Source organism: Paramisgurnus dabryanus, chromosome 19 (genome assembly GCF_030506205.2).
Source record: "Paramisgurnus dabryanus chromosome 19, PD_genome_1.1, whole genome shotgun sequence".
Classification (NCBI taxonomy): domain Eukaryota; kingdom Metazoa; phylum Chordata; class Actinopteri; order Cypriniformes; family Cobitidae; genus Paramisgurnus; species Paramisgurnus dabryanus.
Window position 1 is genome coordinate 10,987,882 of NC_133355.1, and position 25,092 is coordinate 11,012,973.

The 25,092-nt window shown below is 38.8% G+C and overlaps 1 protein-coding gene across 1 annotated transcript in view; it reads left to right on the top strand.

Moving 5' to 3' along the window:
• LOC135773587 (uncharacterized) overlaps nucleotides 1-25,037 on the top strand; it is a 142,218-nt gene extending 117,181 nt beyond the window's left edge. Inside the window, exon 38 of the mRNA XM_065283256.2 lies at nucleotides 9,101-25,037. Coding sequence (XP_065139328.1) covers nucleotides 9,101-24,688 — 15,588 coding nt within the window. The 3' untranslated portion in view covers nucleotides 24,689-25,037. The remainder of the gene's footprint in view (nucleotides 1-9,100) is intronic.
• Nucleotides 25,038-25,092: the final 55 nt, after the last annotated feature.

A 25,092-nucleotide genomic window follows, 5' to 3' on the forward strand; every position in this document is an offset into this window, starting at 1 on the left:
CTGTATGTTGTTCCCTACCGGAATAAAAAGGAGACACTGTTGACATAAAATCCTCAAAGTTGTTCAAACACTGTCAAAACAATTGCCTGGGGGGGGGGTAATTTTTCTAAAAGTACACCTTGGCACCTAATAAAGTTCATGTAAGTAGTACCTCAGAGGCACTGTGTTGAAATAAACTATGTTTTGAGAATTTAGAAGTGTTTGCATATCAGCAAAAGTGTTACTATGACATCGCTTTTTGAGCAAAAGCTGTTCATGCATGCAAAAGTCACATCAGCCTCTCCCATTTCACTTTCTTTTGTTGATACCTCTCAGTGTTTTAGAAGTGTCGTAATGCTTTCTATCCTGTCTCGCCCACTCGTTCCTGATGATTGAAGTGATTTAAAAACTATGCAAGGCTGCTTTGTATTTTATGCAGTCTCTTATCTGAGTATCTGCTTCTCAACTGTGACACCTATTGCAACAGTGACTGAGAATAAAATGAGACTGAGATCCTGCTCTACCTGCTCTTTACACTGTTTTTGGGAAAAAAAATCTTGTCGTGTTTTCATCCTAATCCTACCTTCAAATCTAACCCTAAACCCAACATTTCATGAGATTTAGGCTGTAGCTGTATCGGCAGAACTGATGTTTTTCATCCTAATCCTACCTTCAAATCTAACCCTAAACCCAACATTTCATGGGATTTAGGCTGTAGCTGTATCCCATCTAGCCAGAACCGGTAAACAGACCTTGTGGGAAGCAAAGCTATGACATTTGGTTAAGACTTCAAACATTTGTACACATTAATGTAATACATTAATAAAGAAAACCTTAGAATATAGGTTACAAAGTTTGGGCCAAGTAGGTGTTATGCTGATGATTCAGTGTAATAATGATTTTTCTTTCTGATGAATGCTCTCATTCTAATGATCCTTATCTACTATCAATAGATCAAGGATCTCATAAATGCTTAAATACACATATTTGAGCAAACTCTTTGGAAAAATGATGTTGTAGCATGTTGATCAAGTCTTGACTAATATGTGATGTCAAAATGATGCCCACTTGGATTGAACCAGCATAACATAATACCTTATTTTGAAATGCATGACTAGAACTGAATAAAGAAAGGCAGCCAATAAAAGCGCAAAATACACATGAATTTCTTCAATAGCAAACTGATCTCACGGAAAGTAGTTTTATAGTCACAAAAAATGTGATTATTTATTTGTGTCCATGGCATGAATTTCAGCTTTTCTGTGCCTTGAGCACGAATTTCTATAAGTAGTTTTTCATGTCCGTTGCACGACTTTCTTTTTCATTTTATTTTATGTATTGTTTTCTCATAGTTTTTTCCTATTTTCTTACCATTGTCGCTTGGGGTTGGGGTTAGAATCGCTTTCTGTTACATTTTTAGACATCCTAACCCAAACTCTAACCCCAACTCCAGGCAATTAGCCTGACGTTGTAATACCCAAAATTCTAGTCAGAATTTGAGTCTGATACCGCTCCATTGGGCTGTGATTTTAGGGCGTTTCAACCGAACAGGACAAAAAATGCCTCTGCACGCAATTGGACCAACCTGATCCCACAAGGTTCCGTGGCATAGTCACAGAATTTTTTGCTCATTTTCCATATTCTCACGGCCTAGCTCTACGGACTGTCTTTTTCCGTGGCATTCTCACGGACTGGTTACTTGACTGCTTTTTCCTATTTTCTAACCATTTTCGCTTCGGTTTAAGGTTAGATTTGGTGTTTGCTTTGTATGTCACTTTAACTATTGGTTTATACTATTTTTTCTGATTTATTCTTTTATATTTTCTAAACTTTAAACAATTGTCGCCTGGCGTTGGGGTTAGAGTTGGGTTTGGGTAGGGATGTCATTTCATGTAAATCTAACCCTAAACCGAAGCGAAAATGGTAAGAAAATAGGACAAAACAGTTGAGTAACCAATCCGTGAGAATGCCACGGAAAAATGCGGAGATCCGTGAGATCAGACTGATTGGATAGACCTACAACCAATCAGAGCAACCGACTGTGTGACGTATGTTGAAATGGCATCTTTCCTTTTGCAGTCTGACCTGAACTGCTAGTTATTTTGCTACAATGAGACATACGTAAGTTAGCGAACGTACATCGACACCAACGTTTACAACATTTCATTCATATCATGACATTGTGAGTTATTTACTAAGTCATACAATCAAACTATCTCTTACCATTTGAAAGTTAGATGAACTTCATCCACGGGCTTCCGAAAAGGAGCTGGCATGACCGCTAGTTATATCCACGTTGTCGTGCACGCTGTTGATATCTTCTAGAACAGACTCAGTGGCAGAATCTTCACATCTCAATTCTCCAGCAGCAGCCATCTTTGTTGTAAACGGATTCAACACAAGCGCTCGTTGGTGACGTGGTTGATTAGGTTACTGTTGATCATCGGTCCATCATCGTATAAAGCCCTCCCTGACAACTTGATTGGTTCAATCAGCTTTCGGTCACGCATAGTAGCGCAACAACAGAGCGATCTCCACCTGAAATGTTGTGTGCGGTGCTAAGTTCGGCTGGCACCCAGGCTAGGCAAGAATAGTTTTAAGAAAAACACGTAGAAACCAATACATAAAAGTACATCATAATCCAAACCCAATCCCAAGCGACAAGGATTTAAAAATAGGGAAAAAAGAGAAAACAATACACAAAATGACATGAAAAAGAAAGTCGTGCCACGAACACGAAAAACTATTTATAGAAATTTGTGCAAGTGACACGAAAAAGCTGAATTTTGTGCCATGGACACAAATAAATTAATAAAATGTTTCATGACTATAACGCAACTTTCCGTGAGATCGTGTTGTTCAATAGTGTTTTAAAAGCATCTCTTAAAACCTCAAGAAGCTAAATGGCAAAATAAAATGGTAAGAGTTTCTGTACATTTCTGCAAATTCTACTCAGTGTAACTACTTTGAAAATACTATAACATGGTGCTAATTGTTTTCCACAAAATAATTCCCATAGTTACATTAGTGTCATTTCATAGTTTTAATGAGTTTACTACTATTCTAAATCATGGGGAAAATATTATTAGTAAAGCATTTTCGTCCCTACAATGTCTTAAACGATGACATGCTCGTCCCGTAGCTTCTCAGTGCATTTAGCTAAAAAAATACCTTTAAGGTAAATAGAATATACTTTATTGTCCCATTACTGGGAAATTTGTCTTGGAGATCATGACACACCCAGTACATAAATCAATTCACACAACACAATACCACTTCCAAATAAATACAAACATTACATTCTCAAAACTGAACTAGAATCTCAGTTAAACTCCCTACTTAAATTTGTATAGCTCTTGGAACAAAAGTTACACTTTGAATATTTCCTCGGAAGGTAACAAGTTAAAACCTCCATATAAAATGTGTGACTCATCAGCAACAATTTTCCTAGGATGCTTGATGATAGATTTCTCATGCATGTCCTGTATAGTTTGTTTATCCTTGCAACCTACAATTTTTAGAGCTGTATAATATGATTAAAAAAACATAACATAAAAAGAATGACCCTTTGGTTCACTCCAATCACTTTTAGCCTACTGCATACAATATGACCTCTGCTGTAGTATTGAAGATAGGCTACTAATATGAATAAAGATCAGCATAATAAATGATCTATATGGACTTATATGAATCTTTTAGTTCCTGTTCAATGGTATTACCATGAATAATGACTGGGCTACAGACTTTGCTCCATTTAGAATCAATGAATTTGTGTCAACCCAGCCCACAAATCTGTCAACAGATTGTCAACAGACTGTGAAGATTCTGCATTCCTCTATATGTAGTGTGTTTACCATAAAGTCAAAGTTCAAAAGATGTTTTTTTTTTATCATTGGACCCCCAGGCCCAATGAGAAGGGTATATCATAGACATACTGTAAGGGAATTGGGTATTGTCCTTGTGTATCCTCTTCCCCCTGGCAATGGCGAGGTCCCAAACCGCTGAGTAAATGTGTTAAATTCTTTGTTAAAGGAATCTCAATGGAATTTAGACACTATCCACACCTTTTTTCTTAAGGGCAAATCTCATCTGTCAGTTGCCCAGAAATGTCAGCATAATGTAGAATGACTAGAATGACATAATCGGAAAGAGAGGCGGGACATCTAGGACTGTTTGAACATGTAATTAATGATTACCAAAACATCTAACATATCAAAATCGGCAAAGTGTTATGTTCTCTCACACCTGGCAGTGTTTTGCTCAGAGTGGTACAGTATTACATGCAGTAAAACATTAACAAGATCCTGTATGGAATATGTAAACGTAAACAATCCTAGAGTAATTGTCCCTCGGGGTGTGGATTAGTTCAACACATGATACTATAACTTCAGTAATAAAACAAAGTGTCTCACGCATATCTTTGTAGAGATTAGTTAGTTAACACAGCATTGAAACAATGTAGAAATTGAGCAAAGGAGTGTGACACGGGGAGGGGCTGACGTGAAGCATGCACAGCCTTTGCTCTAGAAAGGGGTTTTGCTTACAAACTGTGTGAAAGTAATGACACTTTGTCCTAATCTTTTGAAAGTTTAAGGTTATTTGAATTTACTTAAAGTTTTTCTCAGTTGCTCTGGTACATTTCTCGAATCAACCTCAACATTTGCGAAACACTAAGTGCATTTCTCAAAACAATTCATATAATAGCAAAACACTATAACCTGCAAAAGCCACTCTCTTGCTCAAAATCCTTAGTTCATCTTACAAAAGTAAATGTGTTAATGAACATGTCAGTGACATCAGAATGACAAGTCCTTGTGTCATTGTGTACGAATAAGACAGTCAAATTGCTTAGTCATGTTGTCAACAGACTGAGAAAAACTCTGGAGGGATGTTCTGATAAATGGCTAAAGTTTTGATGACAATTACTGTAATTGTAGGTTACACCTTAGTGTAAGTTATGTGGGGAGCGTAGTATCACCAACTTGGCAAGACCACAGTAAATTGTTTCAAACTCGGTCAGTTCTTGTCAGACATATTATGTGTAATGAGGCTTTAAATTTGTGTAACTAAGGCTTTAAGTGAGGTTCACTGAATAAAAGGAGTTCAATCTCATTTTGTATTCCTGTATAATACAAATAAACATAAATTACAGCCAATGTATTATCGAAAAATTTATAGTCTGCAGTATAATGACAATACTGTCTTGTTTGCTTTATGCAAGGATAATTGATGACAGGCCGTTGAATTATTCAAAATTAATGCACAACCAAGGTGGTAATGCAGGACAACATGAAGCGAAGTGCCGTTACACTGCGGGTGTGCATTATTTTCTTTCGCCACCATTGACGAGATATCGTCAATCAAGAGAAAACGCTTTCCTGCCAATGACGAGTATTTCCGGCTTTCCGCAATACCGCTATTATCCACCAGGTGGCGCCTTTCCGCAACTTTTTAAACCCGGAAGTATTGCCCTATGGCAAGCGGCTGCATGTCCGTGACGTGTCTGTTTTAAAGATCGCTCTGAATGGGATCTCTATGAAAAGTCCGTCACAAAAATGGAATTATCTCTGCTTTTTGCTCAAAATATGGTGTTTTTGCTGAAACCTACCCATATTCAAAAGCTGATTACAAAAGAACTACTGAAGGTAGGATGAAACGGGTTTTTTTTGTTTGAAAGCAGAGAGTCTGTTCTTTCATTTGGTATATTGTATGTTTATATATTTAAAGAAGAAAATTTTCTGGAAGGCATTAAACTTTTGTGAAAATCATGAAAAACGCTGGCGCTGGCTGGCAACTTTTTTTTTTAAACGCTGGCGGCAAAAGAGTTTAAAAAATTCAAAGGACCGGATCAATTATACCACGGTTATCACAAACATTGCTCTGGTGGTTATTTTAAGATATTTGACAGGTCAGGTCAGGTCAGGTCTGTATTCAATCGAAAAATTATGCAATCCCATGGAGCATTTCTCAACCAATCAGAATAAAGCATTACAGGCCTGTTGTATAAAGTCATTTGTCTAATGCTCAAACTATTTTATCTTGACGTATATCTACTGTGTACACATAAATGAATAAAATGTGATCTTCGCTTTAAAAACCCAGCTAAGGCTTTGTGATTTACTCTTTTCCAGGTAAAACCAGCCTACATGAGGTAAGGAACATTGTGTGAAAATATATCCTTTTTAAACTGAGTTTGTGCCATGTCAAAGATTGACATCAAAGTTAAATCAATGACTGACATCAAACTTTGACTTTGTAATCTCTAATTCGATTAAACAACTTTAGCCTTGATTTCACATATTACATTTTAAATTGTAATTTTTATGAGATTGTAATGCAGCTAAGTGTATAATCATTTGAAAGAAACACATAGGGATTGATGTGTACATCCACCACCCTCAAAGATATTTACCCATAAACCAGTACAGGTTGAGCAGGATCTCATTTAAAGACTTAATCTTCTGTGGAATCAAAAAGATAAGAATCACAACATACACTGTTTGCTTTATACAAAAATATTTTTAAATGCAACTTGTGAAGGCAATAAACTTTATATGAAAGCACATTTTTATTTCCTCAAACACTGTATATGCCCCCAATTGGAAAAAAAAGGGATTGCTTAACCACAGTCGGAAATGTCAGCCAGCTATTAAGTACACACAGGAACATTTGGCTACTGCAGTGACCCAATATTCCTTTAAAGTAATAAAACACAAAACTCAACATTTTGCTGACTTGCTTTTTGTTAATCATTACAAGTTGAGATCTTTTCATGACAGCTTTAAGCTTCTGTGTAGAAATAAGACAGTAGCAGGACATTCCTTAACTTGGCTGCAGGATATTTGTTTTATCTCCAGCGAAAGAGGGGAGTGTTCCTGGGGTGGGGTTTTACCAGACCAGTATATTAAAACAGAGAAGGAAGCAAGCACAGTCACATTTTCCTTGATTGTCTGTTGTGTGTTTGAATGATCTCAACCCTGGAACAGGAACACACGTCTCCAACTGGAACTTCAAATAAAAAACACATAAAGAGGTAAGACTTTAACTTTAAGTCACTGAATTATTGTTCTTAAGGATGTGTGTGTGCCTTAAGTGTTGTGTTAAACATCTGTTCAGTTATTTAGCCACACCTCTGAGAAGTACAGTAGTGAGCTTTATTTTCCAATTGATATAAGTAATGATGAATATGTACATTTACATTATTTTAGTCATTTAGCAGTTATCTAGTGTGTATAATACATATATATCGTATTATGTTACTGTGTGTTGAAATACTTTACACTGACAAACTGGCTATAATTATGAAATGTTTTGATTGGTTACAATGTGTATTTAGGAGTAACCTAATATTGCATTGTTTATATACAAGTGTTATTGAAACATAACACTCTTAGAAAGGATGTATACATTTTTTACACATCTTTGTGCATTAAGCTTTTAACACATTATGTGTAATTTTAACACATTATATGTCATTTTGTGTTAAAAAGTAACACAAAATGTGTTGTTTCAATAATAACAGAGATGGGTGGATTGCATTGTCCCAGAATCAACACTAATGTGTGGTTTTTAACACATTTGTTCTACTTGCACATTGATGAATTGCCTTCCAAAGTTACTAAGACACAAAAAACGTGGCTCATTCATTAAATTTATGGGGTTAAGTTTTAACGTTACTTTATAGTAAAAGTGTTCGTGCCTGACACAGCTCATGTCTATGAAAGTGAAAGCATCTTAAGGCAGAAAGGGACCATTTGCTGCCCAAATCATTGTGAAAGAGCTTTAAAGCATGCCTTGCACAATGTAGAATAAAGTTATTTATGCAGATTTCACAATTTAAAACAAAACTTAATTTGTATGTGCATTTGGATAAATGTTTACATATTGTTTATGCTTAGCCACAGTCGTTAGAAATGACAACATTTTAAGCCAATTGTGTCTTAACCTTTTAGTTTTCATTTTTAGCTCTTTTTTCATTCAATGATGAAGAAAATTTTGCAGAACATTTCTGTACATATCTATTCACTGTACAATTACACTGCAAAAAATGACTTTCTTACTTAGTAATTTGTTTTGTTTTCAGTAGAAATAAATAAGAAAATAATACTTGTTTTTAGACAAAAACTATACAATTTAACTGAATTTGTGCTTAAAACAAGCAAAAATATCTGCCAATGGGGGGAGAAAATTTTACTTGAATTAAGTGTTTAAGTAAGGGATAATGTAGAGTCAGCCGGTAGTTATCTTTGAACTAGCCACCTACTTTCAGTTGTTAGATAACATATTTGGCCTTTCTCCAAAGAAAGTGAAAAAAAAGAGAGGAAGATAAGAAAGAATTTAGATTTGGGTGTGTTGACGGTGAAGCCTTTTCAATTACATGTCTCACAAAGTTACTATTACCAAGTACTACAGTGGCTATAAATTGGTATTACGCTCTAAATAAATAAGGTACAAGAAGGTATAAAAGTTGTCTCTGGGTTGGTTCTTTTTTTAAAAGTAAACTTTTGTACCTAAATGTGCATATTCATGTCTTAAAGGTACATATTTGTACCAAAATAGTACATATTAGGACCTTTAAAAAAAGGTACTTTCCCAATGACAATTTTTGTACCTTTTCTCTGAGAGTGCAGAATTACATTATCAAAAGTTTTTTTTTATTTGCTTCAGTACAACTGTAATTCTTTCACCTTTTGTGTTACTGTTAGTTACTGACAAGTAAAAGTCTTTTGATTGGCCACTGACTGTTTAATCTGACTTAGATAACATTCTTTAAGACTACAATCACATCCAGTATTTCCAGTTTTGCCTTGTTTAGAAGATTTATTAGCTTCTGGATGATGTAATGTTCAAGATGTTTCTCTTGTCTGGACAGGTCACAGAGACATGAAGTGTGTTCTTTGTTAGATTTTAATGTCAGATAATCACAGGTTTTAATAAAGCACTCTATTGTAGTTTTGTGTAGCTGAACTAGTGCCATTTTATGATGTTTCTATAGTTATGGTTAAAAAATACAAAAGACACAGTTACAGAAGATTATGCAACCTTTTCAGCTTTTATTTAAATGCATAATTAGTTATTGTTTCATTTAACTGATGCTCTTTTATGTTGTTCACAGTCCTAGGTGCCAGCAAAATCCTCAAAAATGCCGGCGCAGGAAAGTGGTATTTCTCAAGGGATAGTAGCTGGTGTGTTTCTTGAGCACTCCAATGAAACCATCACAATATACCAAGCCTATAAGAAGCGCTTGCTGAATCAAGGAACATGTTTGGCCCTGTTAGAAGCTCAAGGTGCGACCGGAGGAATCATCGATCCCATCAAAAACAGAAAATTATCTGTCGACGAAGCAGTCAAGGAAGAGATTGTGGGACGTGAGATGAAAGAGAAGCTTCAGTTTGCAGAGAAGGCCATCGAAGGCTATGCAGATCCTTACACTAACCAACCAATTTCACTCTACCAGGCCATGCAGAAGGAGGTGATCCCAAAAGATTATGCCATTAGATTATTGGAAGCACAGATCTCTGCCAAAGGTATCTATGATCCTGTAGAAAAGTGCTACTTAACAGAAGAGCAAGCCTACGACGGAGGTCACTTTGACAGAGATCTGTTTAAAGACCAAAAGGATGCTCTAAATGTTTTTTATGACCCAAACTCAAAGGAAAACATCACTTATTCATTACTGATAAAGAAATGCACTGTAGCCCCAGAAACAGGCTTAATGCTGTTCCCAATCTATATCACATTCAAAGGCCTTCGTAGAGGTGTAACCTCCAAAGAGCTCCTGTCATCAAAAGTAATTGACCAACAGACATATGACAATCTGGAAAATGGCAAAATGACCGCCCAAGATGTGATGTTAATGGAGACAGTGAAGGAATATCTGGAAGGTAAAGAGAGCATTGGGGGAGTAGCTGTGCTCTCCTCTAATAAGAAAATGAGCATCTATCAGGCAATGCGACAAGGAATAATCATGCCTGGTTCTGCACTGATTCTGCTAGAAGCACAAGCCGCAACTGGATACGTGATCGATCCTGTAGAAAACAAGAGGCTAAATGTAGATGATGCTATTAAACAAAAACTTGTGGGACCAGAGTACCATGCAAAGTTGCTTGCAGCAGAACGTGCAGTCACAGGTTACAAAGATCCATACACTGGTGAAACCATTTCCCTTTTCCAAGCTCTAAAAAAGGACCTGATCGTGAAGGAACATGGGATTCGTTTGCTTGAGGCACAAATTGCAACTGGTGGAATTATTGATCCTATACATAGTCACAGGGTTCCCGTGGATGTCGCATACAAGCGTGGCTTCTTTGATGAGGAAATGAACACCATCCTTGAGGACTCTGGAGATGACACTAAAGGATTCTTTGATCCGAACACAAAGGAAAACCTTACGTATCTGCAACTGATGGATCGTTGTGTTGTTGACCCCTCTACAGGGCTTACATTGCTGCCCATTGAGGATAAGTCAGGAAGTCTGCATCACACATTCATTGGCTACGACATCAAAAAAGTCTTCAAGGGTGTTATGGTAAAAGTAACATGCGGCAAGTACATGGGGATGACTGTTTCGCTCTGGGAATTACTTATGTCTGAATATTTTACTGAAGAGCAAAGGCAAGATATCATCCAGGGATACAAAAACAGAACACTCACAATTGAAGATATAATTACCAGAGTCCTTGAAATAACTGAAGAGTCAGTGAAAATGACCAGTGTAGTTTTTGAAGGTATAAGGGAAAATGTAAGCGCAGACCAGCTTTTCGAGGCAGACATCCTCACTACAAATGATCTTGAAGACCTAAAAACAGGAAAAACAACTGTAAAAGATGTTATAGAGAATGAAACTGTGCAAATGTACCTACAAGGTAAACAAAGCATTGCTGGTGTCCTGCTTCCTGACTCCCAAATAATGTCAATCTACCAAGCCAAACAAAAAGGAATACTGAGGCCAGGAACATCACTTATTCTTCTGGAAGCCCAAGCAGCAACAGGATTCATCATTGATCCAATTGCTAATAGAAAGTTCTCAGTGGATGAAGCTGTAAAGGCACGGGTAGTTGGGGCAGATTTTCATGCCAAACTATGCTCAGCAGAAAAGGCAGTGACCGGTTACAATGATCCTTACACTGGCAAAAAAATCTCTTTGTTCCAGGCACTGCAGAAAGATTTAATTGTGAAAGACCATGGCATACGTCTGCTAGAGGCCCAGATTGCCACAGGAGGCATCATTGATCCTGTAAATAGCCATCGCATTCCAGTTCATATTGCTTACAAACGTGGATACTTTGATACAGAAATGAATCAGGTTCTCAATGATCCAACTGATGACACAAAAGGATTCTTTGACCCAAACACTCATGAAAATCTTACTTATATGCAGTTAATGTCCAGATGCGTCACTGACCCAAGCACAGGCTTTTGCCTTTTGCCAATCAAAAAGAAAGACACAAGAATCAAGATAGAGGACAGGACCAAAGAGGCATTCCAAACCATGTCCGTCACTGTGAGATATGGCAGATTCAGCAACAAAAGAGTGACACTTTGGGATCTGATCAACTCTGAATATTTAATTGAGGAGAAAAGACAGGAGCTGATCAAACGATTCAAATCAAAAACAATCACAATTGAAGAAATCCTTAACATTACCACAGAAATCATTGAGAGCAAGGAAGTACAAAGAAATGTTGATCTCCAAGTAGATGGTCTTAGAGAAAAAGTCTCCATTCTTGAGCTGCTGAATTTGGGAATAATAGATGAACAAACATACAAAGATTTGATTGATGAAAAGCTAACAATCGAAGATCTTCTTGAGAGAGCCACTGTTAAGAATTTCCTCAGAGGAACAAGCAGTATAGCAGGTGTAATAGTCCAAAAGTCTAATCAGAAAATGAGCATCTATCAAGCTCAAAAAGAAGGACTCCTTACACGTGGAACTGCCTTGTGTCTTCTTGAAGCACAAGCAGCCACTGGGTTTATTATTGATCCAGTACAGAACAATAAACTTTCTACCGAGGAGGCCTTGAAACAGAAAGTCATTCCTCCAGAGTTTTATGAAAAACTTCTGGCTGCTGAGAGAGCGGTGACTGGGTACCAAGACCCATACACTGGCAAGAAAATATCACTTTTTGAAGCCATTAAAAAAGATTTAATTGTCAAACAGCATGGGATTCGTCTGCTGGAAGCCCAAATTGCTACAGGTGGTATCATAGATCCCATAACATGTTTACATTTGCCACTTGAAGTTGCTTTTAGCAAGGGTTATTTTGATGCTGAACTAAACCAGATTCTTGCCGATGCAAGTGATGACACTAAAGGATTTTTTGATCCTAACACAAAAGAAAACCTTACCTACATGGAAATGATGACACGGTGCATCAAGGATCCTGACACCGGCCTTTTCCTCCTTCCACTCACTGAAAAAGGAAAAACACAAGAAAAAACGCAAGATATTCTTTCAGATGCTGAGATTAAGGAACACTTTGTGAAAAATAAAGTTGATATAACTGTTGGGCGTTTCTCAGGAAAATCACCATCTCTTTGGGAGGTAATTCACTCTGCATATTTTACTGATGAACAGAGGCAACAGTGCTTTGAACAATATCGTTTGGGCAAGACAAGTATCATGGATGTTGTCACAATGGTTACCACGACTGTCCAAAATCTGGAAAAGAAAGAAGCAACTCAAACAATAATGGGCATAAGAAAACCTGTTTCGGTGCAACAACTACATGATGCTGGAATCATTGAAACCAAAACTCTTAAAGATCTGCAAGATGAAAAGGCAACACTAGAAAGTGTGGTTAATCTTGAATCTGTACAAAGGTGTTTGAAAGGCACTGGAAGTATTGCAGGAGTAAAGCTTCATCCATCAGGAAAAGTATTAAGTTTATACACGGCAAAAACTGAAGGATTACTCAGTTCTGATGCAGCCCTTATGTTGCTCGAGGCTCAGGCAGCAACTGGATATGTTATTGATCCAATTAGAAATGAAAATCACTCAGTTGTGGAGGCTGCTAAAGTTCAGCTTATTGGGCCAGAGCTATTAGAGCCCTTACTACTGGCTGAATGTGCAGTCACTGGATTCACAGACCCATTCACAAATGAGCAGATATCCTTATATCAAGCAATGAAAAAAGGTCTCATCCCGCAAAACCATGGACTGAATCTTTTGGATGCACAGCTTGCCACAGGTGGAATAATTGATCCAATTGAAAGCTACCGAATGCCCATTCAGTGGGCAATAGTCCAGGGATTCTTAGATAACAAAACCAAAGAGCTTCTGGAGAATCCAAGTGGTTATGAAAAAGAGTTTTCAGACCCAAACACAAAAGAACCTCTTACTTATACTGATCTCATGAAGAAATGTGTAAGGGATTCGACCAAAGGTCTGTTACTGCTGCCCATACCTGAAAAAAGAGTTGAAAGCTCAAGCTACAATGATGAACATGTAATAAATGTCTTTAAAGAGAAATCAGTGATCATTAATGCTGGGAAGTTTGAAGGCAGACGGGTTTTGCTCTGGGATTTGCTACAGTCAGAGTACATTACTGCAGAAAAAAGGAAAGAGTTACTTGACCAATACAAAAACAAAATTCTGTCAATAGAGGAGATAACAGAAATGGTGACAGCATTGATAATTGAAGCAACTACAAAAAAGCATTCATTTAAAGGATTGAGAAGACAAGTATCAGCAAGTGAACTGTTTGAATCAAAAATCATCTCAAAAGAAATATTTAGCAAGCTTATAAATGATGAAGTAGACGATGCAGACATTGACCAAATGGAATCGATTCAAAAATACCTTGGGGCAACAAACTGCATTGCTGGTGTATATGTGCAGTCTACCAAACAAACCATGAGCATCTGTGAGGCCAAAAATAGGAGACTTCTGACTCCTGGAACATCTCTGGTTTTGCTTGAGGCCCAGGCTGCCACTGGCTTCATGATTGATCCAGTGAGAAACAAAAAACTTTCAGTGGAACAGGCAGTAGCCGAAGGGATTGTTGGGATGGAATGGAAAAGCAAACTGCTGTCTGCCGAGCGGGCAGTCACTGGCTACACTGATCCCTATGATGGAAAAACAATATCTTTGTTCCAAGCCTTGAAGAAAGATCTCATTGTGAAGGACCATGGCATTCGTCTTCTAGAAGCTCAGATCGCTACTGGAGGAATCATTGATCCTGTGCACAGCCATCGTGTACCTGTGGAAGTAGCGTATCAAAGAGGATACTTTGATGAGGAGATGAACAGGATCCTGTCTGATCCAGATGATGACACCAAAGGATTCTTTGATCCCAATACACAGGAAAACCTCACATACCTGCAGCTTGTGGAGAGGTGTATAAAAGACCCAAACACTGGTCTGAGCCTCCTCGTCATTGCAAAAAAGGGCGAATACTATTTCTTTATCGATGAACAGACAAAAATTATCCTCAAGTCTACAACTACAAATAAAGCAGGAGGCAAATTCAAAGGGCAGCTGGTGTCTCTTTGGGATCTGATCTACTCAGAATATATCTCAGAAGAAAAAAGAAGAGATCTGATACAACAGTTAAAATCTGGCACAATATCTATTGAAAAGTTATTGGAAATCGTTCTGACACTGATATCACAACAATCAGAAACTTACAGTACAACCATTAAAACCACAAGAACCACAACAGCAACAACAACTGAAACAGATGAAAATACTAACTTCCAAGGTATCAGAAAGGACGTGAGTGCCGATGAGATGCTAAAATCCAAAATCATTACTAAGGAAATATACGACGACCTAACCTCTGGTAAAATATCTGTTAATCGTGTGAGTGAAATGGAGTCTGTCAGAAAATACCTTCAAGGAACCAATAGCATTGCTGGCGTATTTGTCCAGTCTACCAAACAGACCATGAGCATATTTGAAGCCAAAAACAGGGGACTTCTGACTCCTGGAACATCTCTGGTTTTGCTTGAAGCCCAGGCTGCCACTGGCTTCATGATTGATCCAGTAAGAAATAAAAAACTGTCAGTGGAACAGGCAGTAGCTGAAAAGATTGTTGGGATGGATTTGAAAAACAAACTGCTGTCTGCCGAACGGGCAGTCACTGGCTACACAGATCCCTATGATGGAAAAACAATATCTTTGTTCCAAGCCTTGAAAAAAGATCTCATTGTGAAGGACCATGGCATTCGTCTTCTAGAAGCTCAGATCGCTACTGGAGGAATCATTGATCCTGTGCACAGCCATCGTGTACCTGTGGAAGTAGCGTATCAAAGAGGATACTTTGATGAGGAGATGAACAGGATCCTGTCTGATCCAGATGATGACACCAAAGGCTTCTTTGATCCCAATACACAGGAAAACCTCACATACCTGGAGCTTGTGGAGAGGTGTATTAAAGACCCAAACACTGGTCTGAGCCTCCTCGTCATTGCAAAAAAGGGCGAGTACTATTTCTTTATCGATGAACAGACAAAAATTATCCTCAAGTCTACAACTACAAATAAAGCAGGAGGCAAATTCCAAGGGCAGCTGGTGTCTCTTTGGGATCTGATCTACTCAGAATATATCTCAGAAGAAAAAAGAAAAGATCTGATACAACAGTTAAAATCTGGCACAATATCTATTGAAAAGTTATTGGAAATCGTTCTGACACTGATATCACAACAATCAGAAACTTACAGTACAACCATTAAAACCACAAGAACCACAACAGCAACAACAACTGAAACAGATGAAAATACCAGCTTCCAAGGTATCAGAAAGGACGTGAGTGCCGATGAGATGCTAAAATCCAAAATCATTACTAAGGAAATATACGACGAGCTAACCTCTGGTAAAATATCTGTTAATCGTGTGAGTGAAATGGAGTCTGTCAGAAAATACCTTCAAGGAACCAATAGCATTGCTGGCGTATTTGTCCAGTCTACCAAACAGACCATGAGCATATTTGAAGCCAAAAACAGGGGACTTCTGACTCCTGGAACATCTCTGGTTTTGCTTGAAGCCCAGGCTGCCACTGGCTTCATGATTGATCCAGTAAGAAACAAAAAACTGTCAGTAGAACAAGCAGTAGCTGAAGGGATTGTTGGGATGGAATTGAAAAACAAACTGCTGTCTGCCGAGCGGGCAGTCACTGGCTACACAGATCCCTATGATGGAAAAACAATATCTTTGTTCCAAGCCTTGAAGAAAGATCTCATTGTGAAGGACCATGGCATTCGTCTTCTAGAAGCTCAGATCGCTACTGGAGGAATCATTGATCCTGTGCACAGCCATCGGGTTCCTGTGGAAGTAGCGTATCAAAGAGGATACTTTGATGAGGAGATGAACAGGATCCTGTCTGATCCAGATGATGACACCAAAGGCTTCTTTGATCCCAATACACAGGAAAACCTCACATACCTGCAACTTGTGGAGAGGTGTATTAAAGACCCAAACACTGGTCTGAGCCTCCTCGTCATTGCAAAAAAGGGCGAATACTATTTCTTTATCGATGAACAGACAAAAATTATCCTCAAGTCTACAACTACAAATAAAGCAGGAGGCAAATTCCAAGGGCAGCTGGTGTCTCTTTGGGATCTGATCTACTCAGAATATATCTCAGAAGAAAAAAGAAGAGATCTGATACAACAGTTAAAATCTGGCACAATATCTATTGAAAAGTTATTGGAAATCGTTCTGACACTGATATCACAACAATCAGAAACTTACAGTACAACCATTAAAACCACAAGAACCACAACAGCAACAACAACTGAAACAGATGAAAATACTAACTTCCAAGGTATCAGAAAGGACGTGAGTGCCGATGAGATGCTAAAATCCAAAATCATTACTAAGGAAATATACGACGAGCTAACCTCTGGTAAAATATCTGTTAATCGTGTGAGTGAAATGGAGTCTGTCAGAAAATACCTTCAAGGAACCAATAGCATTGCTGGCGTATTTGTCCAGTCTACCAAACAGACCATGAGCATATTTGAAGCCAAAAACAGGGGACTTCTGACTCCTGGAACATCTCTGGTTTTGCTTGAAGCCCAGGCTGCCACTGGCTTCATGATTGATCCAGTAAGAAATAAAAAACTGTCAGTGGAACAGGCAGTAGCTGAAAAGATTGTTGGGATGGATTTGAAAAACAAACTGCTGTCTGCCGAACGGGCAGTCACTGGCTACACAGATCCCTATGATGGAAAAACAATATCTTTGTTCCAAGCCTTGAAAAAAGATCTAATTGTGAAGGACCATGGCATTCGTCTTCTAGAAGCTCAGATCGCCACTGGAGGAATCATTGATCCTGTGCACAGCCATCGTGTACCTGTGGAAGTAGCGTATCAAAGAGGATACTTTGATGAGGAGATGAACAGGATCCTGTCTGATCCAGATGATGACACCAAAGGCTTCTTTGATCCCAATACACAGGAAAACCTCACATACCTGCAGCTTGTGGAGAGGTGTATTAAAGACCCAAACACTGGTCTGAGCCTCCTCGTCATTGCAAAAAAGGGCGAATACTATTTCTTTATCGATGAACAGACAAAAATTATCCTCAAGTCTACAACTACAAATAAAGCAGGAGGCAAATTCCAAGGGCAGCTGGTGTCTCTTTGGGATCTGATCTACTCAGAATATATCTCAGAAGAAAAAAGAAGAGATCTGATACAACAGTTCAAATCGGGCACAATATCTATTGAAAAGTTATTGGAAATCGTTCTGACACTGATATCACAACAATCAGAAACTTACAGTACAACCATTAAAACCACAATAACAACAACAGCAACAACAACTGAAACAGATGAAAATACTAACTTCCAAGGTATCAGAAAGGACGTGAGTGCCGATGAGATGCTAAATTCCAAAATCATTACTAAGGAAATATACGACGACCTAACCTCTGGTAAAATATCTGTTAATCGTGTGAGTGAAATGGAGTCTGTCAGAAAATACCTTCAAGGAACCAATAGCATTGCTGGCGTATTTGTCCAGTCTACCAAACAGACCATGAGCATATTTGAAGCCAAAAACAGGGGACTTCTGACTCCTGGAACATCTCTGGTTTTGCTTGAAGCCCAGGCTGCCACTGGCTTCATGATTGATCCAGTAAGAAATAAAAAACTGTCAGTGGAACAGGCAGTAGCTGAAAAGATTGTTGGGATGGATTTGAAAAACAAACTGCTGTCTGCCGAGCGGGCAGTCACTGGCTACACAGATCCCTATGATGGAAAAACAATATCTTTGTTCCAAGCCTTGAAAAAAGATCTCATTGTGAAGGACCATGGCATTCGTCTTCTAGAAGCTCAGATCGCTACTGGAGGAATCATTGATCCTGTGCACAGCCATCGTGTACCTGTGGAAGTAGCGTATCAAAGAGGATACTTTGATGAGGAGATGAACAGGATCCTGTCTGATCCAGATGATGACACCAAAGGCTTCTTTGATCCTAATACACAGGAAAACCTCACATACCTGCAGCTTGTGGAGAGGTGTATAAAAGACCCAAACACTGGTCTGAGCCTCCTCGTCATTGCAAAAAAGGGCGAATACTATTTCTTTATCGATGAACAGACAAAAATTATCCTCAAGTCTACAACTACAAATAAAGCAGGAGGCAAATTCCAAGGGCAGCTGGTGTCTCTTTGGGATCTGATCTACTCAGAATATATCTCAGAAGAAAAAAGAAGAGATCTGATACAACAGTTAAAATCTGGCACAATATCTATTGAAAAGTTATTGGAAATCGTTCTGACACTGATATCACAACAATCAGAAACTTACAGTACAACCATTAAAACCACAAGAACCACAACAGCAACAACAACTGAAACAGATGAAAATACCAGCTTCCAAGGTATCAGAAAGGACGTGAGTGCCGATGAGATGCTAAAATCCAAAATCATTACTAAGGAAATATACGACGAGCTAACCTCTGGTAAAATATCTGTTAATCGTGTGAGTGAAATGGAGTCTGTCAGAAAATACCTTCAAGGAACCAATAGCATTGCTGGCGTATTTGTCCAGTCTACCAAACAGACCATGAGCATATTTGAAGCCAAAAACAGGGGACTTCTGACTCCTGGAACATCTCTGGTTTTGCTTGAAGCCCAGGCTTCCACTGGCTTCATGATTGATCCAGTAAGAAACAAAAAACTGTCAGTAGAACAAGCAGTAGCTGAAGGGATTGTTGGGATGGAATTGAAAAACAAACTGCTGTCTGCCGAGCGGGCAGTCACTGGCTACACAGATCCCTATGATGGAAAAACAATATCTTTGTTCCAAGCCTTGAAGAAAGATCTCATTGTGAAGGACCATGGCATTCGTCTTCTAGAAGCTCAGATCGCTACTGGAGGAATCATTGATCCTGTGCACAGCCATCGTGTACCTGTGGAAGTAGCGTATCAAAGAGGATACTTTGATGAGGAGATGAACAGGATCCTGTCTGATCCAGATGATGACACCAAAGGCTTCTTTGATCCTAATACACAGGAAAACCTCACATACCTGCAGCTTGTGGAGAGGTGTATAAAAGACCCAAACACTGGTCTGAGCCTCCTCGTCATTGCAAAAAAGGGCGAATACTATTTCTTTATCGATGAACAGACAAAAATTATCCTCAAGTCTACAACTACAAATAAAGCAGGAGGCAAATTCCAAGGGCAGCTGGTGTCTCTTTGGGATCTGATCTACTCAGAATATATCTCAGAAGAAAAAAGAAGAGATCTGATACAACAGTTAAAATCTGGCACAATATCTATTGAAAAGTTATTGGAAATCGTTCTGACACTGATATCACAACAATCAGAAACTTACAGTACAACCATTAAAACCACAAGAACCACAACAGCAACAACAACTGAAACAGATGAAAATACTAACTTCCAAGGTATCAGAAAGGACGTGAGTGCCGATGAGATGCTAAAATCCAAAATCATTACTAAGGAAATATACGACGAGCTAACCTCTGGTAAAATATCTGTTAATCGTGTGAGTGAAATGGAGTCTGTCAGAAAATACCTTCAAGGAACCAATAGCATTGCTGGCGTATTTGTCCAGTCTACCAAACAGACCATGAGCATATTTGAAGCCAAAAACAGGGGACTTCTGACTCCCGGAACATCTCTGGTTTTGCTTGAAGCCCAGGCTGCCACTGGCTTCATGATTGATCCAGTAAGAAATAAAAAACTGTCAGTGGAACAGGCAGTAGCTGAAAAGATTGTTGGGATGGATTTGAAAAACAAACTGCTGTCTGCCGAACGGGCAGTCACTGGCTACACAGATCCCTATGATGGAAAAACAATATCTTTGTTCCAAGCCTTGAAAAAAGATCTCATTGTGAAGGACCATGGCATTCGTCTTCTAGAAGCTCAGATCGCTACTGGAGGAATCATTGATCCTGTGCACAGCCATCGTGTACCTGTGGAAGTAGCGTATCAAAGAGGATACTTTGATGAGGAGATGAACAGGATCCTGTCTGATCCAGATGATGACACCAAAGGCTTCTTTGATCCCAATACACAGGAAAACCTCACATACCTGCAGCTTGTGGAGAGGTGTATTAAAGACCCAAACACTGGTCTGAGCCTCCTCGTCATTGCAAAAAAGGGCGAGTACTATTTCTTTATCGATGAACAGACAAAAATTATCCTCAAGTCTACAACTACAAATAAAGCAGGAGGCAAATTCCAAGGGCAGCTGGTGTCTCTTTGGGATCTGATCTACTCAGAATATATCTCAGAAGAAAAAAGAAGAGATCTGATACAACAGTTAAAATCTGGCACAATATCTATTGAAAAGTTATTGGAAATCGTTCTGACACTGATATCACAACAATCAGAAACTTACAGTACAACCATTAAAACCACAAGAACCACAACAGCAACAACAACTGAAACAGATGAAAATACTAACTTCCAAGGTATCAGAAAGGACGTGAGTGCCGATGAGATGCTAAAATCCAAAATCATTACTAAGGAAATATACGACGACCTAACCTCTGGTAAAATATCTGTTAATCGTGTGAGTGAAATGGAGTCTGTCAGAAAATACCTTCAAGGAACCAATAGCATTGCTGGCGTATTTGTCCAGTCTACCAAACAGACCATGAGCATATTTGAAGCCAAAAACAGGGGACTTCTGACTCCTGGAACATCTCTGGTTTTGCTTGAAGCCCAGGCTGCCACTGGCTTCATGATTGATCCAGTAAGAAATAAAAAACTGTCAGTGGAACAGGCAGTAGCTGAAAAGATTGTTGGGATGGATTTGAAAAACAAACTGCTGTCTGCCGAACGGGCAGTCACTGGCTACACAGATCCCTATGATGGAAAAACAATATCTTTGTTCCAAGCCTTGAAAAAAGATCTAATTGTGAAGGACCATGGCATTCGTCTTCTAGAAGCTCAGATCGCCACTGGAGGAATCATTGATCCTGTGCACAGCCATCGTGTACCTGTGGAAGTAGCGTATCAAAGAGGATACTTTGATGAGGAGATGAACAGGATCCTGTCTGATCCAGATGATGACACCAAAGGCTTCTTTGATCCCAATACACAGGAAAACCTCACATACCTGCAGCTTGTGGAGAGGTGTATTAAAGACCCAAACACTGGTCTGAGCCTCCTCGTCATTGCAAAAAAGGGCGAATACTATTTCTTTATCGATGAACAGACAAAAATTATCCTCAAGTCTACAACTACAAATAAAGCAGGAGGCAAATTCCAAGGGCAGCTGGTGTCTCTTTGGGATCTGATCTACTCAGAATATATCTCAGAAGAAAAAAGAAGAGATCTGATACAACAGTTCAAATCGGGCACAATATCTATTGAAAAGTTATTGGAAATCGTTCTGACACTGATATCACAACAATCAGAAACTTACAGTACAACCATTAAAACCACAATAACAACAACAGCAACAACAACTGAAACAGATGAAAATACTAACTTCCAAGGTATCAGAAAGGACGTGAGTGCCGATGAGATGCTAAAATCCAAAATCATTACTAAGGAAATATACGACGATCTAACCTCTGGTAAAATATCTGTTAATCGTGTGAGTGAAATGGAGTCTGTCAGAAAATACCTGCAAGGAACCAATAGCATTGCTGGCGTATTTGTCCAGTCTACCAAACAGACCATGAGCATATTTGAAGCCAAAAACAGGGGACTTCTGACTCCTGGAACATCTCTGGTTTTGCTTGAAGCCCAGGCTGCCACTGGCTTCATGATTGATCCAGTAAGAAATAAAAAACTTTCAGTGGAACAGGCAGTAGCTGAAAAGCTTGTTGGGATGGATTTGAAAAACAAACTGCTGTCTGCCGAGCGGGCAGTCACTGGCTACACAGATCCCTATGATGGAAAAACAATATCTTTGTTCCAAGCCTTGAAGAAAGATCTCATTGTGAAGGACCATGGCATTCGTCTTCTAGAAGCTCAGATCGCCACTGGAGGAATCATTGATCCTGTGCACAGCCATCGTGTACCTGTGGAAGTAGCGTATCAAAGAGGATACTTTGATGAGGAGATGAACAGGATCCTGTCTGATCCAGATGATGACACCAAAGGCTTCTTTGATCCTAATACACAGGAAAACCTCACATACCTGCAGCTTGTGGAGAGGTGTATTAAAGACCCAAACACTGGTCTGAGCCTCCTCGTCATTGCAAAAAAGGGCGAATACTATTTCTTTATCGATGAACAGACAAAAATTATCCTCAAGTCTACAACTACAAATAAAGCAGGAGGCAAATTCCAAGGGCAGCTGGTGTCTCTTTGGGATTTGATCTACTCAGAATATATCTCAGAAGAAAAAAGAAGAGATCTGATACAACAGTTCAAATCGGGCACAATATCTATTGAAAAGTTAATGGAAATTGTTCTGACACTGATATCACAACAATCAGAAACTTACAGTACAACCATTAAAACCACAAGAACCACAACAGCAACAACAACTGAAACAGATGAAAATACCAGCTTCCAAGGTATCAGAAAGGACGTGAGTGCCGATGAGATGCTAAAATCCAAAATCATTACTAAGGAAATATACGACGAGCTAACCTCTGGTAAAATATCTGTTAATCGTGTGAGTGAAATGGAGTCTGTCAGAAAATACCTTCAAGGAACCAATAGCATTGCTGGCGTATTTGTCCAGTCTACCAAACAGACCATGAGCATATTTGAAGCCAAAAACAGGGGACTTCTGACTCCTGGAACATCTCTGGTTTTGCTTGAAGCCCAGGCTGCCACTGGCTTCATGATTGATCCAGTAAGAAACAAAAAACTGTCAGTAGAACAAGCAGTAGCTGAAGGGATTGTTGGGATGGAATTGAAAAACAAACTGCTGTCTGCCGAGCGGGCAGTCACTGGCTACACAGATCCCTATGATGGAAAAACAATATCTTTGTTCCAAGCCTTGAAGAAAGATCTCATTGTGAAGGACCATGGCATTCGTCTTCTAGAAGCTCAGATCGCTACTGGAGGAATCATTGATCCTGTGCACAGCCATCGGGTTCCTGTGGAGGTGGCATACCAAAGAGGATACTTTGATGAGGAGATGAACAGGATCCTGTCTGATCCAGATGATGACACCAAAGGCTTCTTTGATCCCAATACACAGGAAAACCTCACATACCTGCAGCTTGTGGAGAGGTGTATTAAAGACCCAAACACTGGTCTGAGCCTCCTCGTCATTGCAAAAAAGGGCGAGTACTATTTCTTTATCGATGAACAGACAAAAATTATCCTCAAGTCTACAACTACAAATAAAGCAGGAGGCAAATTCCAAGGGCAGCTGGTGTCTCTTTGGGATCTGATCTACTCAGAATATATCTCAGAAGAAAAAAGAAGAGATCTGATACAACAGTTCAAATCTGGCACAATATCTATTGAAAAGTTATTGGAAATTGTTCTGACACTGATATCACAACAATCAGAAACTTACAGTACAACCATTAAAACCACAAGAACCACAACAGCAACAACAACTGAAACAGATGAAAATACCAACTTCCAAGGTATCAGAAAGGACGTGAGTGCCGATGAGATGCTAAAATCCAAAATCATTACTAAGGAAATATACGACGACCTAACCTCTGGTAAAATATCTGTTAATCGTGTGAGTGAAATGGAGTCTGTCAGAAAATACCTTCAAGGAACCAATAGCATTGCTGGCGTATTTGTCCAGTCTACCAAACAGACCATGAGCATATTTGAAGCCAAAAACAGGGGACTTCTGACTCCTGGAACATCTCTGGTTTTGCTTGAAGCCCAGGCTGCCACTGGCTTCATGATTGATCCAGTAAGAAATAAAAAACTGTCAGTGGAACAGGCAGTAGCTGAAAAGATTGTTGGGATGGAATTGAAAAACAAACTGCTGTCTGCCGAGCGGGCAGTCACTGGCTACACAGATCCCTATGATGGAAAAACAATATCTTTGTTCCAAGCCTTGAAAAAAGATCTCATTGTGAAGGACCATGGCATTCGTCTTCTAGAAGCTCAGATCGCCACTGGAGGAATCATTGATCCTGTGCACAGCCATCGTGTACCTGTGGAAGTAGCGTATCAAAGAGGATACTTTGATGAGGCGATGAACAGGATCCTGTCTGATCCAGATGATGACACAAAAGGCTTCTTTGATCCCAATACACAGGAAAACCTCACATATTTGCAGCTTGTGGAGCGGTGTATTAAAGACCCAAACACTGGGCTTTGTCTGCTTTCTTTAAAAAAGTAGGTTTAGAATGTAACATGCCTTGCAATGTAATTCAAGACATTCGATTTTAACTTGTTTTATAAAATGTTGTACTGTATATATTTGCTTAGTGCTTAATGTAAAATCTATTTTGTGATAACTAGAATCGCAAATTGAGCATTTTTTTTACCTATACATATGAAAGATCTGTAATTGTACATCAGCTGAGATTCAGCACCCGTCTGCACTGCTTATATTGTAAGTTTAGTTTTATTATTTTTAGCTTTACTTCAAAGTATTTTTATTCAACATTATTCAAAAATGTTTAAAAAAAAAGTTTGCTACTGTAATTTTTTATTTGAAATAAATCAAACACTGCTAAAACATGAAACTTACTTTATTATTTTGAGTTCAGTTTTTAAAAATTCTTATTTTATTAATTTTGG